The sequence below is a fragment of the Schistocerca nitens genome, chromosome 5 (assembly GCF_023898315.1).
Source record: "Schistocerca nitens isolate TAMUIC-IGC-003100 chromosome 5, iqSchNite1.1, whole genome shotgun sequence".
Classification (NCBI taxonomy): domain Eukaryota; kingdom Metazoa; phylum Arthropoda; class Insecta; order Orthoptera; family Acrididae; genus Schistocerca; species Schistocerca nitens.
In genome coordinates this window covers 537,019,616-537,037,252 of record NC_064618.1, presented here as the reverse complement: position 1 = coordinate 537,037,252, position 17,637 = coordinate 537,019,616, and the positions used below count along the sequence as shown (strand labels likewise).

Here is a 17,637-nt window from a genome sequence, read left to right as displayed (position 1 = left end):
CCACCGCAGTCTGTCCCGAAATCAAATGGAGCAGTAAAATTAAGATTAAGAAGACCTAAAAGAACGAAGTCTTCTACTATGATTGAACGTGGGAAGAATAGGTTAGTTTCCGTTGGTAGCAGTCAACATCAGCGTCAAAGTACCGATAAACTTGGACGTTAGTGCCGTTTCCTTGACGGTCTGTTTGAGAGCCACCATTTTAAATCCACTGTGGAGCGTTTCAACCAATATGAACCGGCCTATATTCAGACCAAATTCGAGGCTGATATGTTTTAAGGCCGGTTCTCATTGAACCTCAAGGACCGAAACGTCAAAGCACCCCGGTATGCATTTCAAATGGCCACATCCAAACAGACTGTCAACGGAACGTGAAGTCGACATTTACATTTCCGGGGACTCGAAGGGAGCAGCAGTGACTTCATCCGTCAAAGTGGAAACTATGATTTTACAGTACCTGGATAAAGAAAAAAACCTCTGCATAAACAAGAACAGGGCAGAAAATTTTCATCAACAAGGGAAGTTAAGAATGAACGATACAAATGTAGTTGCTGTAATTGTTTCTTGGTACTTATAAAGAAAACAAAACAACTAGATAAGGTAAAAAGTCTATGATTTGCAATTAAATATTGTCTGAAGTGTTTGTATGCACAAATTTCTTTGAGAAAATAAGTGTCTATGTACTGAAATGGTTTTACGACTCTCCTGCTACCGCTTCTGAGCAGCGTGGAAAATTTACCTCTAAACCTTTGCCAAAAATATGCATTCCAATTTTGCTCTGGTCCTTAATAAAGTATCATCAGCTGTACTATTACTACGGTATTATACATAGGTCAGAATAACAAAGTGATTGACAGGTAAGTGTTTACAGGACAGCTACCATATCAATAACCAATCAGAGAATATGCTTGGTCACGGTTATGGCATCGCTCTGCTACCTCAGGTGCGAGTTGCAACCGTGAGTTATAGATGGGCTTGCGGCCGGTAATACAACTGATTCGTTTACATTGTTTGCAGTGATTCTCTGTGTGTCGGGCTTATCTTGGGAAACAGAATGCCCAGAACTCGTTGAAGTGCAGATGAAAGCGATAATACATTACCAGCCTGTTAACTATACAGAATACTGCACGTCAACAGGTAACGTATGAAAGTATCCAAAACGGAAGCACCCATATGTTGCTCATGCAGCCATATTGCGTGCGCTATCAAAAATTAACCAACAACATTGGCCCCTCCTGTGCACTACGGTCAGTCTGTCAGTTTCATCGAAGTGTCGTGTCCCATTTTCCTTCACCACATCTAATAACTTTTTGTCTAGAAACAAAATAAAAATACATATCAAACAAATATTGTTTATCCACCAGGAGGGCACTGGCCAACGTGTTTGTCTTTCTTGTATTTTCGTTCTTTACGAAGTATGTAGCCATCTTTAAGGAGCACCCTATATCTTTTATTCGGTTACCCACTTTCCCTCCTCAAGACCTGTCCAAAAAGTGCCACAGTTTACCATTCACGTCAACATAACGATCATAAAAACTTAATACAAAAGTGACTGAACTTATACTATTATAGCCTACAGGGTGCATGTTCCTACGGTAACGTAATTCATCCAGAGTAAACACAGGGATACATTCATTCGGTCAACCGGCTACAGCTGAAGGTCTGTGTGAGCAGAACGTACAGCAAACAAAGGTAACGTAGAAATGCCATCCGTCTATAGAGGATCTAAGTTAAACCAACTGAAGACGGTTGACTGAATGGACGTTGTGCTTTTTTCCTTATGTTTTCGGTGTACCGGCACTGTGTGACAGTACAGGGGTGTCGTAGTCACTTTCGTGTTACGTGACACTTTTTTAACATGTCTTGAAATGGATTGTTGTGCGAAAAATATGGGATGATATTTAAAATTACGTACTGCTGTTACTGTTTCCTTAAGTTACGAAGGTACAAGACAATCATGGTGTCTAGTTTTCCCCTGATGCATAAATAACAACTGCTTGGTACTCTTATTTTTCCTTCATTTTTCTTATGGACAAACCTACTCTGAACTGTCGACATAAATGGAGCACCAAGTATTCGGACTCAACAGCCAATTCACAATGGCCGTCACATCACGTCATAATATTCCGCAATGCTTTGCATATAGTGGCATGCACACAGGTCGTCAACGGACCTTTACGTCACGGTTCCTGCGGAAGAAAGTTTCGATGGTGACGTCGGCTTAGATCGGAATATCACCTACGTATATCCTCTGCTCTCGTCCTTCCGTAGTAGTGGGTTTGGTATTTTTGTGTCTTCTACGTGTTAATTTTATTGCTGTGTTTCGTTTTTGGTGGTAAATTGCAAATGTTCTTAGTGGAGTTGGATTTTTTTGCATTGAAGTTTCTGCCCCAAACGAGGTCAGATACCCGAAAGCGATAGATTATAGGTTTTACTACAACAAAGCAGAGCTGATGCCCAATTTGTATATAAATAATATGTTAACGAAGCTGTTTTAATTGAATAACATTTCAGTGAAAAAATTAGGTCTACTGAAGGAAAAAAGTAGTTTATGCCATTAGTTACGTAATAAAAAATATGATGGATAAGGTGAAAGGCTATTCATTCCCTAATAAATATTGTTTGATGTGATTATAATCTAGCAAACAAATATCGACGTTTTGAAATATTCCACTTCTCAGCACTTTTCCATGTTTAACTGATCAAGAATATAGGTTATAAGTTGGTTTTGAGCATTAGCAAACTTTATCGCCGTCATTTTTTCAGTTCCGATGCCATCTCATAACTTCACTTTCACCGTACTTAGCTATGCTAATTTATGTAACGTGACGGTCTGTGTGAATACACTGTGACATGACGTCGCCGTATGTGATGACCAGTGCGAATTGACTGTTACTCGAAAACAGACGGAACCTCACAGTCTCACTTTCACAGATCCGGACTGGGCGAAGCGAAGTGAGGTGTTTCCGACGCTTCATCTACTGCGGATACGCCACAATTTGACGGTGACGTAGGCTTCCCTCGACAGCGCTCGTGAGAAGGCGGGGAGGCTTTGACGAGAGCGGTGCCAAGCCGAGCGGTTGGCGGACTCGGGGCGGCAGCAGAGCGCGTGGCAGCCCCACGCGGGCGGTATGGCGGTACGGTACCTGTTGTTGCAGCGGCTCGTGGCCCAGGTCGGGGTCCAGGATGTCCGGCTGCGAACCCCGGCCGCGCACCGACCACTGCGGCAGCCAGAACAAGCACGCCCTCATCAGCATCGTCTCACTCTTAATGTCAATGCGCCCGTTTTGTGATTCCTTCCCCGGAGAGCGCCAAAACTGGCACAATACGCGAAGGAAACGCAAGAACTGCTTTTGTAAATAACATACAGTCACGTTGGGGGATAGAATTACTTATTTAGTGTTGTAGTTAAGGACATGAAAGAACTGATAGTAGTAATACCGCTCACGGCTATTAAAATATATTTGTCACGATCACAATTTCGACGTTTCTCGCGCACAGTGTAAAGTCAGATCCTACCGGTATTTTACAACGTTAAGTCGTGGTATACTGCGACAGTTTCCAACACTGAATTCAGATACCACGTGGTTCTAATTAAAAAGCAGCTACTCGTGGAGGCCGATCGCGGGCTGCAATTATCGTCAGGCAGAGAAACTTTGTGGATATACTAATGAGTTAATGCGGAACCGATTTATGCTTGGGAAAAAATTGTTCCAGTTTTGGCTACCAGATACAAAACTGGCGCTGTACAGCATCCTGTCGACGCCTCTCATGTTCAACAAATAGTGTAAGGGACCATTAATATTAAAATCAATATTGTTCCTTTGACGCTTGTTTGAGTTGTTCTGCCCGCGTCCTGTTTTAATTCATTACACATGGAAAAATTTCTGCACATGTTTCTTACATTCAAAGCGCCAGAGCTGCACTAGTGGCCAAATCTGTAACTAATTTTTTTCCAATGTGAACCGTTTCCGAATTAACGCATCAGAATATCTACAAAGTTTTGCGTTCATACAATTATTACAGCCCACACTGAACCTCTGTGACCAGCTGCACGTGAATCATAAACAGCCAGTACATGTACTGGTATAAGTCCACTTGCGATTACAGATTACACACACACACACACACACACACACACACACACACACACACACACACACACACACACACACCAAATAAGCATAAACAATGTGGTGTTTTTTTCTGTTTATCTTACGGATATAGCTTTTACTCTTACGCATGCTAATTGCTATTTTTGTGCTTGCCATACAATATGTGATCACAGGTGTAGAAGAGTGGGTGTACTTATACCACTATAGCTATCTGCATTCAGACTGCTGGAAACAATGTTCCACCATATCACGACTTGATGCTGCAGAGCGTGCTTACAGTTTAACGGGCTGTTAAAGCTGACAAGATGCCGAAATTGCAATCCCATTGAACATTTTTTTTAACAGCTACAAGCGAACTTTCTAAATCCAGTAATTACATTGATGCTGTGGACCCAGTCATCATAAAATGCACGAACAGTATAACATAACCTTTTTAAGTAACCCATGCTCATTACGAGCATTGTATATCGACACTGTCAACGAATCGAAATCTCACGCCAGAAAACCTTATGTTTTTCCCCTCCATGTATTTACACAGACTGCACATCTAATAGAACTCTATGTAGTAGACAAGTTTCAATGATGGCAGTTCCAATCACGTCTCTTGATAATATTTACGGTAATGTACGAAGATTCGTCTAAGGCCCTGAACATATACACTGATTAAATTTAACTGTAGAATGCAATTACAGAGCAAGTTAATTTGGCACTTTTTCTGAATTATAGATGTTAACAACCTGTCTTGCATCATGGATCAATATTATTGGGTTGCTACGCTTGAAGATGTAGTGTTTGTTTTAATGCTATTGTTGCACTCTCATGCAGACTTGAGTTCATGCTTCAGATCAACTCAAAACCATGGAATCAGCGTAGAGAGCGTCCTGATATTGTGTTTATTATGTAGATAACTATACATGTTATTGGTTAGTTGCAACATATTTATTTTGTGAATAATTAATACTAAATGTTTGAAATTTGCAGTAGATTACAAGTGTTCAACTAACATGTTAAAGGTTGCAGGTACATAAATATTACTTGCTAGTAATTTCGTTTAATAACGATGGAAGTCACATCCCACACTGTTTGCGTGGACTCGGTCCACAGACAAACCACTAACAGTATCAGTTTCTCCTCACTCATTCCGGTATGTGTCCGCCAGATAAAAATCTTTCCGACAGCACCTACTTGACACGAATAACGCCAATTTGACACACGATGTAGTGGTGAAAAATTAAGTTAAAATAAACAATTGAGTGTAATCTCTGGTACAAGTAACTATTTCAAACTGCTTGTGCACATGGTGCCACTAGAAGCACTCAAGACTTGCAATTAGGTCTGTGCAAACTTATAATCTTGTGTTTGTGGCTATGGTGTATATCCCGGGGGGGGGGCACGACAGTAAGGCCCACATTTTGTGGTTTTATCCGAATTTTGCAATACTCTCTAATCTTAACAAAAATGTATTAGGAAGAATTTTAACCTGGATCCTTGACAAACGAAGTTAATAATGGCTCCATCATCTATCAAAATACTGGATTTTAGTTCGACAACTATTACGTTGTGACAATCAATGTCATGCAAGCACAGGCCTCTCCGGTCTTTTGTTTCAATATAACTCGTCCGGTTATGCAACCTCATTATTTACATCGATTTCAGTACTGAATGACTGGAAATTTCGTCGCTGTTACAGGATGGCGCCAGAACAAGATCTGAGTGGTTTCACCGAAAATACTTACTTCGGTTATTTGCGCCCGAATATGAGACTGAATAGAAAGTTGGCGGAAATCGAATCAGCACTTCCTGTAACCCATGATGTCCCAGTATGCACACTGCATGCACTAAGAAGTGGTTACTTTAGGTGTTAGAAATTGTGTAACACATTATTAGTATAAAATAATTAGCATGTACTCATTTCTAAGGAAAAACTAGACACTGAAGAACTGATGTGCTTACTCTGTGTAATGCAGGGAATATAGAGGAACAGTACATTCATATTAAAGGGAGTACATCACTGTACATGCAGATGTTCGAGGAATCGCTATGAGTAAGAAGGGAGACAAATTTAATAAACTGATATAACACTCCAGATCACGTGGCTATAGTATCAAAATGTGGGGTCAACATAAACAGTACATCATTATTTTTCGATGTCTTATTCTCCTTGAAGCATTGGACACAAATGTGGAGTTGCTGGCGACGTGGAAGCAATATCAAAACACATCAATCCAAGCATCGCTGGGTCCGAAACAGTGCCCACCTCTACTCTTCGTCAATGAGTTTAGCGACAAAACCAAGCCCTTCCGCAAATTTGGTAGGGAACCTACTGACGTAAGATGAAGCTACAAATGCATAATGCGGACAAAAACCTTGTTACAAACTACAGACTTTGCTATGAAACACCGCCGTAGGGAAACCACATTTGCATCATAAATGTGAGAGGTGGCATAAAACGAAGGAGTTGAAGCAATTCACAGCGTCAAGGGCTCTGTCTCTATGGAGGGGGTAAGGAGCAGGTATAAACCAAGACGAAACGACGGTAGCAACATCCTCAACACTTATTCAGAAGGATACACAGTGCTCCAAGAATTATTTTTGATCGCTGCCATGCAATTTTTCAAGACACATTGGCTGTTGACAAATTGATATCGTTACTCAATTATTCTTGTTATTGGAGTATCATTAAGTTGCTCTGATTGATGTCAGTCAGATTAGGTCGTCAGATTTAGCCTCACGAGAACTGAAAAATAATATTGCCGTTGAAAAGAAAGGTCGATTTCAATTCTACGAAGTTATGTACTGAGCAAACCAAAACGTCTCTTTATAATTTCCTTTATTTCCCCTGCAACAGGCGAATAAAAGGAAAGTCTGGTGGGTTGTCTCTACACAACATTTATAGGTGTATTCAATTATATGTACCTTAGGGTGAATAGTTGTGTTACTCCCTGTCGAATATTCGATCTCAATGACTGTAGGAATATGATATTTTGGCAAATACGGAACTACACTAGTAAAGCTACAGCAGGTGAAAAGCGATTAATCGGCTACCGGGAGCATTCCTTCTGGGTTTCTTAATAAGAGAACGGTGTAAAAAATTTGACGTGTGCTATGGATTTCGTTAGACTGGGACGGTTCCACGACTACGTATGCAGACATGTCTCTGCGATTTGTTTGTGGTTTTAGTTGCTACTTACTAGCGTGAGCTTGAACAAAATATTGGCAGAGCTATAACTGTTTTAACAAAATGTGTGCCAAAAACTGCTAACGTTCCTTAGCTTCAGAGAAGGCCAATTCTTTCTCTTGTAAGCCAATAAATGATAAATATGAAAGGAACCTTTACATTGCGTAAACCTCTAGTTCCGAAACTCCAGCCCGTCATCGAAGGGTTTGCAGTAACATTTAATGCCGCACATTGCAATAGACAGAAAGACAGTAATACAAAGCTGGGATTTCCTGAAAGATGGGGCCACCATGAGTGGCCAGGTTACATCGCTGAGAATGTTTTAGATGCGTTCATGTAAAAAATGATAACGATGAACCTACTTCAGTAAAAAAAATAAAAAGAATCACAGAGTTTCGTGAAGGTATTTAAGAGACAGGTGGTAGAAGGATAGACTGAGTAACGAAAATTTGATTGGGGAACGTGATTTAATCAACGACTCTTTGGTAGTATGAGAATCTGTCAACAAATCTAGGCTTTGCCTAATTGCAACGGTCACTGATAAATATTGTCTGGACATTAAGTATGTAGTTGTTTTGTTTTACTGTAAACAGTGGGCAAAGGTTTCATGCATGTTTATGACATCCACAAGCGACCTTCATTTAATTGGCCAATAAAGTAAATGGATACTTTTGGTCGTTGTCAATCTTTTGGCGCTGAAGAAAACTAGTACAGTATTAAGCTTCTTGTAAATGTTACAGTACTTATCTCCGTGGTTGCTAAGAAAACTGGAGAGGACTTCCTCCCAATACAAAGACACCTTTGCAGTTTTGTTTTCACCCAGACGTGTTTAAGCACTATTTGTGATACCTTCAGTGGATTTATTTGTGTAATTTCCTTCTCACATGAAGCTACTGGATGTTTATCGTAGTACCTTCATTTCTACTATGGTGTCTACAACTTGTCATAGTTTTTGATGTTGTGGTACTTTTGCTTTGTTTGTGTCGAGGTAATACGCTCACTTCTTTGGCTTTTGTCGATACTCAGGTATTTTCTAAGATTTGTTTGCCAAGCACAGTACAGCATTAAGAAATGTAATTACGTCTTTGCTGACGGATTTCTTATTTCATCACACTTGCCATAGTGACAGTGTCTTGGCTCCATTATTTAGATTAGGAGAAAAGTGCGAGAGAAAGACTGTGCATTCATCTCTAATGTTCCGCTCTTAAGGTGGAGCGCTCCCTTACCGTAGTTGGTAACGGTGACAGGTAGTCCGGGTGCAAGTACTGGTTGGCGCTGGTGGTCAGCATGGTGGCTCCCGCGCGCTCGTCCACGGCACAACAACACTCGAAGCACGCTACGAGACTCCGACGCACATGACTGTCTCACTGCGCTGCTCCACTGTACTGTCGCCGCACCAGCTGCTTCTCGTTCGGCGTCCGCGAGGCGACTGCGGAGCGCGCGCCGCCCGCCTCCCCACCACCGCCGACCGCGGCAGTCGCCGCTCTCTCATTGGTCCGCGCGCCGCGGCCACCGACTCGGCGCTATCGCCGCGGCGCGAGCCGGCGACACCGCTCTGTCTACTTAGCGAATTGTTTAAACGCGGGGAAGGGTGGTCTCGGTAGCCGTGCGCGCGGCCGGAGGCGGACCGTACCGCCGCGGCGAGCAAAAGGAGAGGAATATCGGGGAAGCGGGAAGGGGAGAAGGTCCCAAAAAAATTAAAAGAAGGCTGCCGACGTGATGTGAGGGGCAGCCGCCGCCGCCACCGCCTTACGCCTGTCGAGAGGGCGCGACGGCTGAACGGTGCCGCCTCCCAGCGGGGAGGCGAGGCTCCACTCCTCACTGACGGACAGGCGCCAGCTGCGCGTCGCGGGCAGTCGTCTGCCGGCGTCTGTACACACGGCACCTGGGCGATGTGACGCGTTTCACGCCTAGGTTTTCTCCCAGATTTCTGTCAAATACAGAACGTCTATCGAGTCCCGTTATAATGTGAGAAAATCATACAGTATCGTGGACTGCTGTAACAAGTTTAGCAGCTCTGAAATTTTTTTTGAAGTGTAATGCCATAATTTCTATGTGCGCTCCTCTCGTCGCTAATAGGACATCAAGGCGATATTCGAATTCTTCACGTGTACGGATCAGCAATGCAGCATCAACAGTTAGTCTCCTATTAAAATTTACGGGCTGAGAGGCAGTTTTCGATATATGAAATTGCTTCCTAACTTCTCGTCTCCGACTATGTAAGACATTTTCAGAGACTAAACGGCTGTTACCACTAAGGCGACTCTCGCAGTTACAGAGCGCATACGAGGCACCACCATTTCTCATACGATGCCGCTTGTATGACTATCTGTGGATAGCGTCCTCATTCTCGATTAAAAATACTTGGTTGGAATTCTGTTGGTGCAAAGTTGACATCTGCATTTCACCTAACTTTAAACCTTCTTATCGATTATAATTATTATGGTGTTTTAAGAATCTCCATTGTTTCTCTATAAATGCTTACATCCCCTTGTTGAAACATTCGTCTGACTGAATTTTATTTCGTGGTTACCGTGTCGAAAAATATGTTCTGTTACGTCGATTTGTCGGTATGTCCCAGACGACAGTCCCTTTTGCGCTCTGGTATGCGGGAGTTGACACGTCTTTTCATAGACTATACACTAGTCCGCAAATTCAAGGCATTTTATATAGCTCGGATATTGCTAATGGATGTGTATCTTTTGCTATTCCTAAATATTCATTTATCTTCTTGGTACGTCGAAACATCGTTTCGACCTTATACATGGCCAGAACGTTCCCTGTGCGTTCCGTAATTTTATCAGTGAAGGCGAGAAAAACGTAACCTTATGACAGCCTTTGATGTAGTGCTCGAACTATCTCTTTACTAGAATATTCATTTGACTTGAAGACCGACCGTAAGTGATTTAATTCATCCCGCAAATAAACCGGCTCGCAGATTTTATCAGCTCTGTCCATCAAGGCCGCGCGACTGCTACGGTCGCAGGTTCGAATCCTGCTTCGGGCATGGATGTGTGTGATGTACTTAGGTTAGTTAGGTTTAAGTAGGTCTAAGTTCTAGGGGACTTATGACCACACATGTTAAGTCCCATAGTGCTCAGAGCCATTTTTTTTTTTGTCCATCAAGGTTTTCATGACACCTCTCTTTTTGTCTAAGGCGATGGTTTGAGTGTTTGTGGAGGTATCTGTAAGTGTGTGTGTGTCCTTTCTGTATATCTTATTCCCTCAGTCCCGTTCAGCTGCTCAGTTACAGATACCCCCGGAAAATTCAGTTGACCATTGCTCTCTTTTTCCTTTGTAAACTGTGTGTTTTAGTTAATATCGATGAGATGCACCAAGACGACTTACGGTGCTGAGGAGCTGGATATCGAACGGCCATCCAGAGGTAGCCATACAGTTGGAATCATAAGACGTATGGTGTTACTCTCCACGCTCTCTATAAATGCGAGCGACCGTCAAGCACTAGTGGCAGCACCCGTTTGACATCGGAAGATGTAGGAAACAGTTTCACGCATCGAACACGGCCTCACAGGCCGGAAGTTTTAACTGTAGGAGACTCCGGCCGTGAAAGCCTTTATTGTAAAAGTTCTGATTACTTCATTAATACACTCACGGAGGATGGCATTGTCATTGACTGATGTGTATATGCAATCCTTGACGTAAGCCCCCAAAAAAGTCTAGTGGCGTGACACCGGAAGGACCATGCGATGGGACCATCACCATCCGTCCACCTCTCAGGACATGTGTTACTCGGCACGGCCTGCACGTTCAAACTCCAACGTGGGGACGCTCTAACACTCTGGACGATGATGGACGGCTGCAACCTCTCAATCTGAGGTAGAAAGATATGTTCGAGAACGTCCAGGTAAACATTTCGCGTTATAGTTTTCTCTGCGAAGAAAAACGGGCCTGGCACCTTATCCTGAATTAGGATGCACCAAACATTACGTTTAGGAGTATTTTGATGCATAGCTGGTCAAATCAGCAACTAAGGACAAAGGTAACAGCTGCTAGACGTTTTGCAACAAACCACTATTCTCCGTATTTAGTAGTTTCAAAGTTATGTTTTTTTGAAATGATAGCGGGACTTAATAGACTTACTGTATATGTACATCTATAGTCCGAAAGAGAGAACTTTGTGTTCCACTATCGCTCCCACCCTCGCTCCAAAAACGCCCCGCCCCCTCTCCCATTCTACGTTCCTGTTCCGGTCATGAATAGTCTGCTGGAAAGTAGGTAAAAGGATTGCTGGTAAGCCTTCATGAGAACTATAATCAGTCCAGTTTTATCTTCACGCTCTTTTCACGAGACACACATAGGAGGAAGCAGTATTTTAGGAAACTATGCACACGAAATTTTTACAATAGACCACATCGTGGTGCACAACGCCCCTCTTGTAATGTCTGCCCATGGAGTTGAATGAACATATCCATGAAGATATCGCGGTTATTTACCGAATCCATTACGGAGCACGCTGTTTTTTTTTTTCACATCTTCTCTGTTTCCTATATTAGTTATATGCTTGGTACGTATCACAGATTGACGAGCAACATTCACGAATCAGTCGAACGTAATTTTTGTAAGCTTCCTCCTTCGTGAGTGGACTATTTTTATCAAGAATTCTTCCAATCTATTTACGTGACTTCTCTACAATTCACGCTTAAGTGTTTGGCATCGAATTTATAGAACCACTTACTGACTATTTATCGACCTGTGAAACTTGTGTTTCTCCCGGCGCCTAAAATGTTTAAATAATTTACGGGGATGCAGCCGGGTTTATCGAATACGTCACCTGGCTGCAGTCCCATAAATTATTTGAGTATTTACCAACTCCTCCACTCATGAGTGACATGTGGGAATAAACGAACACGAAAATTTCCGTGATAGCTCTGATTTCATTATGATCGCATCTTGGCTCTATGCAGGTTGGGGGAGGGGGGGGGGGAGTAGATGAAGGAGGTCAAGAAAAAAATTTTCATATTCGGAGGAGAAAGTTGTGACTGATATTTCATGGAAAGTTCTCGCCACAGCTAAAAAGCCTTTGTTTTAATGATTGCCATCCTAGCTCGCGTGTCGTGTCCTTGACTCTCTTCACTATTTAGAGGTAACACAAAACGACCTGCCCTTCTTTGAACTTTTTCGACGTCCTCAATCTTTCTTATCTGCTGAAGTTCCCATACTTCGCATCAATACTCTAGAAGAGGAAGCATAAGCAGTGGAGGCAGTCTCTCTACTAAAATTGTTGCAAATTCAAACTGTTCTGCGACTAAAACGCAGCCTTTGGTTCGTAATCCCCACAACATGTGTGATGGTTCCAATACAAGCCGTTCATAGTTGTAATCCCCAGGTACTTACCTTAAAATCTGTAATTTTTTGTTTTACAGATATCTAACGAAATTTTTTTAGTACATATGCCGAGAAACGTACATCTTTTATTGTTTAGCGCCAAATGCCACTTCTAACATCACACAGATTTCTTATCTAAATCATTTTGCAATTCGTTCTGATCTTCCGATGATCTTACTAGACAGTAAACGACAGCACAGTCTAAGAGGGCTGTTCAGATTGTCTCTTAAATCGTAAATATACACTCCTGGAAATGGAAAAAAGAACACATTGACACCGGTGTGTCAGACCCACCATACTTGCTCCGGACACTGCGAGAGGGCTGTACAAGCAATGATCATACGCACGGCACAGCGGACACACCAGGAACCGCGGTGTTGGCCGTCGAATGGCGCTAGCTGCGCAGCATTTGTGCACCGCCGCCGTCAGTGTCAGCCACTTTGCCGTGGCATACGGAGCTCCATCGCAGTCTTTAACACTGGTAGCATGCCGCGACAGCGTGGACGTGAACCGTATGTGCAGTTGACGGACTTTGAGCGAGGGCGTATAGTGGGCATGCGGGAGGCCGGGTCGACGTACCGCCGAATTGCTCAACACGTGGGGCGTGAGGTCTCCACAGTACATCGATGTTGTCGCCAGTGGTCGGCGGAAGGTGCACGTGCCCGTCGACCTGGGACCGGACCGCAGCGACGCACGGATGCACGCCAAGACCGTAGGATCCTACGCAGTGCCGTAGGGGACCGCACCGCCACTTCCCAGCAAATTAGGGACACTGTTGCTCCTGGGGTATCGGCGAGGACCATTCGCAACCGTCTCCATGAAGCTGGGCTACGGTCCCGCACACCGTTAGGCCGTCTTCCGCTCACGCCCCAACATCGTGCAGCCCGCCTCCAGTGGTGTCGCGACAGGCGTGAATGGAGGGACGAATGGAGACGTGTCGTCTTCAGCGATGAGAGTCGCTTCTGCCTTGGTGCCAATGATGGTCGTATGCGTGTTTGGCGCCGTGCAGGTGAGCGCCACAATCAGGACTGCATACGACCGAGGCACACAGGGCCAACACCCGGCATCATGGTGTGGGGAGCGATCTCCTACACTGGCCGTACACCACTGGTGATCGTCGAGGGGACACTGAATAGTGCACGGTACATCCAAACCGTCATCGAACCCATCGTTCTACCATTCCTAGACCGGCAAGGGAACTTGCTGTTCCAACAGGACAATGCACGTCCGCATGTATCCCGTGCCACCCAACGTGCTCTAGAAGGTGTAAGTCAACTACCCTGGCCAGCAAGATCTCCGGATCTGTCCCCCATTGAGCATGTTTGGGACTGGATGAAGCGTCGTCTCACGCGGTCTGCACGTCCAGCACGAACGCTGGTCCAACTGAGGCGCCAGGTGGAAATGGCATGGCAAGCCGTTCCACAGGACTACATCCAGCATCTCTACGATCGTCTCCATGGGAGAATAGCAGCCTGCATTGCTGCGAAAGGTGGATATACACTGTACTAGTGCCGACATTGTGCATGCTCTGTTGCCTGTGTCTATGTGCCTGTGGTTCTGTCAGTGTGATCACGTGATGTATCTGACCCCAGGAATGTGTCAATAAAGTTTCCCCTTCGTGGGACAATGAATTCACGGTGTTCTTATTTCAATTTCCAGGAGTGTAATAGTGATGAAGAGTAGGCTGAAGTTCAAGACATTAGTCAGGAAGAATCAATACGCAAAGAAGTGGGATACGGAAGTACTAAGGAATGACGAGATACGTTTGAAGTTCTCTAACGCTATAGATACAGCAATAAGGAATAGCGCAGTAGGCAGTACAGTTGAAGAGGAATAGACATCTCTAAAAAGGCCATCACAGAAGTTGGGAAGGAAAACATGGGTACAAAGAAGGTAGCTCCGAAGAAACGATGGGTAACAGAAGAAATACTTCTGTTGATTGATGAAAGGAGGAAGTACAAACATGTTCCGGGAAAATCAGGAATACAGAAATACAAGTCGCTGAGGAATGAAATAAATAGGAAGTGCAGGGAAGCTAAGACGAAATGGCTGCAGAAAAAATGTGAAGACATCGAAAAAGATATGATTGTCGGAAGGACAGACTCAGCATACAGGAAAGTAAAAACAACCTTTGGTGACATTAAAAGCAACGGTGGTAACATTAAGAGTGTTAAATGCAGAGGAAAGAGCAGATAGGTGGAAAGAATACATTGAAAGCCTCTATGTGGGTGAAGATTTGTCTGATGTGATAGAAGAAGAAACAGGAGTCGATTTAGAAGAGATAGGGGATCCAGTATTAGATACGGAATTTAAAAGAGCTTTGGAGGACTTAGGGTCAAATAAGGCAGAAGGGATAGATAACATTCCATCAGAATTTCTAAAATCATTGGGGGAAGTGGCAACAAAACGACTATTCACGTTGGTGTGTAGAATATATGGGTCTGGCGACATACCATCTGACTTTCGGAAAAGCATCATCCACACAATACCGAAGACGGCAAGAGCTGACACGTGCGAGAATTATCGCACAATCAGCTTAACAGCTCATGCATCGAAGCTGCTTACAAGAATAATATACAGAAGAATGGAAAAGAAAATTGAGAATGCGCTAGGTGACGATCCGTTTGGCTTTAGGAAAAGTAAATGGACGAGAGAGGCAATTCTGACGTTACGGCTAATAATGGAAGCAAGGCTAAAGAAAAATCAAGACACTTTCATAGGATTTGTCGACCTGGAAAAAGCGTTCGACAATATAAAATGGTGCAAGCTGTTCGAGATTCTGAAAAAAGTAGGGGTAAGCTATAGGGAGAGACGGGTCATATACAATATGTACAACAACCAAGAGGGAATAATAAGAGTGGACGATCAAGAACGAAGTGCTCGTATTAAGCAGGGTGTAAGACAAGGCTGTAGCCTTTCGCCCCTACTCTTCAATCTGTACATCGAGGAAGCAATGATGGAAATAAAAGAAAGGTTCAGGAGTGGAATTAAAATACAAGGTGAAAGGAGATCAATGATTCGATTCGCTGATGACATTGCTATCCTGAGTGAAAGTGAAGAAGAACTAAATGATCTGCTGAACGGAATGAACAGTCTAATGAGTACACAGTATGGTTTGAGAGTAAATCGGAGAAAGACGAAGGTAATGAGAAGTAGTAGAAATGAGAACAGCGAGAAACTTAACATCTGGATTGATGGTCACGAAGTCAATGAAGTTAAGGAATTCTGGTACCTAGGCAGTAAAATAACCAATGTAACTTCCCCACAAAATTTTTAAAATGACAATAATTGAATGAAAATGCAAATAGAGCCATATGTTAGCTTTCCACAGTAATAAAACTCAATGATAATAAAAATGTGCAAAAAAAATTTTTAGTAAGATCTGGGTGCGATAAAAGTGGAGCATTCAACAAGGCTTCTTTCAGGTTCACAAATTCAGAATGAGCTCGCTTATCCCAGGAGCAAATAGTGTTTTTACCTGTCAATTGACATAAAGCAGAGTAATGAATAAATTTACGAAAGAAGTTAATTAAACCCAAAAAACTGCGTAGTTGTTTCTTCGTCGTAGGAACAGTAATGTCACGTAGAGCTTGAAGTTTTTCCGGGTCAGGCGCAATGCCTTCTGCTGAAATTACGTGTCCAAGAAATTTTATAGAAGTTTTGCCAAAATGCAATTTACTGAGATTAACTGTGACTCCTTGTGCACGAAAACTTTGCAACAGTTGTTCAAGAATCAGATTGTGTTCAGTCCAGTTAGCTTCAGCAATAAGAATGTCGTCTATGTACGTTGTGATTCTGTCTTTAAGTTCTGTCGGAAGTATTGTGTTCAAACCGCGAATAAAAGCTGCAGAAGAAATAGTTAAACCGAATGGTAATTTACAAAATTGATAAGTCACCAAAAACAGAGAAAAGCTGTGTAATTTCTGCAGTTCGGATGGAGCTGAATTTGCCAAAATCCCGATTTCAGATCTAATGTAGAATAAATAGCAGTACCGTGAAATTTCTGTAGTAGTTCCTCTAGTGTCTGTGGTCGATCTGTTTCATTAATAATTATGTCATTGATGTGACGTGAATCAAGCACGAGGCGAAGTGAGCCATCTTTTTTCTTAACAATATGGAGCGGGTTTATGTATGGACTAACTGCCGGTTCAATAATTCCTTGGTCAAGCATATCTTGCAATTCTTTCTTAACTTGTTCTCTATGGATATATGGGATGGGATAATGCTTGGCTTTAAATGTGTCGTGCTGTTTGACTTGAAATTCGTACATAAAACCGGACATAGTACCAGGAATGTTGTCGAAAAATGGAGCTTGCTGTAAAAGAATTTTGTGTAGTTGCGTACGTTCGTCGTCTGTATTTGCACTGCTTTGTTTAACTTTATCAGAAATCATCTGCATTACGTCGTACTCAGCTTCGTCTGGAGTATTATAGTTATGTACGTACGTATCTGTAAACAATGTGGAATTACAGTCTATGCCACGTGATACGGAAATGACCTCTGTACAATTAATTGTTTGTTCTTCCGCAGATCAAGAGTGCTGAAATTCTAAAGCCAATTGTACATTTTCATCTTTTAGCATTAAATAGGAATTTTGAAAATCAATAACTGCGTCGTGTTGTACCAGAAAATTCGTACCTAAAATAACGTCTGTTGTCAATAAAGGAACAATCCAAAAATTTGAGTGAAAAGTGTGACCTGCAATACAAAATGATAAATGCGTCTGTAATTTAACATCTACTCCTTTACTCGATACTGCTCCTTTCACTTTCGTTTTGCCTAATGGTAATGTAGGATAGGTATTCTCTTTGTTACACTCGTTGAAAGTTTCTTCATTTATTACTGACATAGGTGATCCGGAATCGATTACTGCTGAAAATTTCGATGAACTAATTTTAATTTCGATGACAGGATGTGAAATGGTTTTTTGAACAATTGGTCTTTCCTGCAAAAGAGTGTCTCTAATGTCGTCAAAAGTAATAACATTTTCGTGAACAACAT

At 42.7% G+C, this 17,637-nt stretch overlaps 1 protein-coding gene across 2 annotated transcripts in view; it reads right to left on the bottom strand.

The window, feature by feature from the left end:
* The window catches only part of LOC126259633 (zinc finger protein Noc-like), a 120,500-nt gene extending 111,597 nt beyond the window's left edge, over positions 1-8,903 (bottom strand). Inside the window, exons 1-2 of one of the 2 annotated variants that reach the window (XM_049956556.1) lie at positions 8,517-8,903; positions 3,144-3,218 (exon numbers count right to left, since the gene is read on the bottom strand). In XM_049956556.1, coding sequence (XP_049812513.1) covers positions 3,144-3,218; positions 8,517-8,579 — 138 coding nt within the window. In that variant the 5' untranslated portion in view covers positions 8,580-8,903. The remainder of the gene's footprint in view (positions 1-3,143; positions 3,219-8,516) is intronic. The other variant, XM_049956557.1, reaches the window with a different exon arrangement.
* Positions 8,904-17,637: the final 8,734 nt, after the last annotated feature.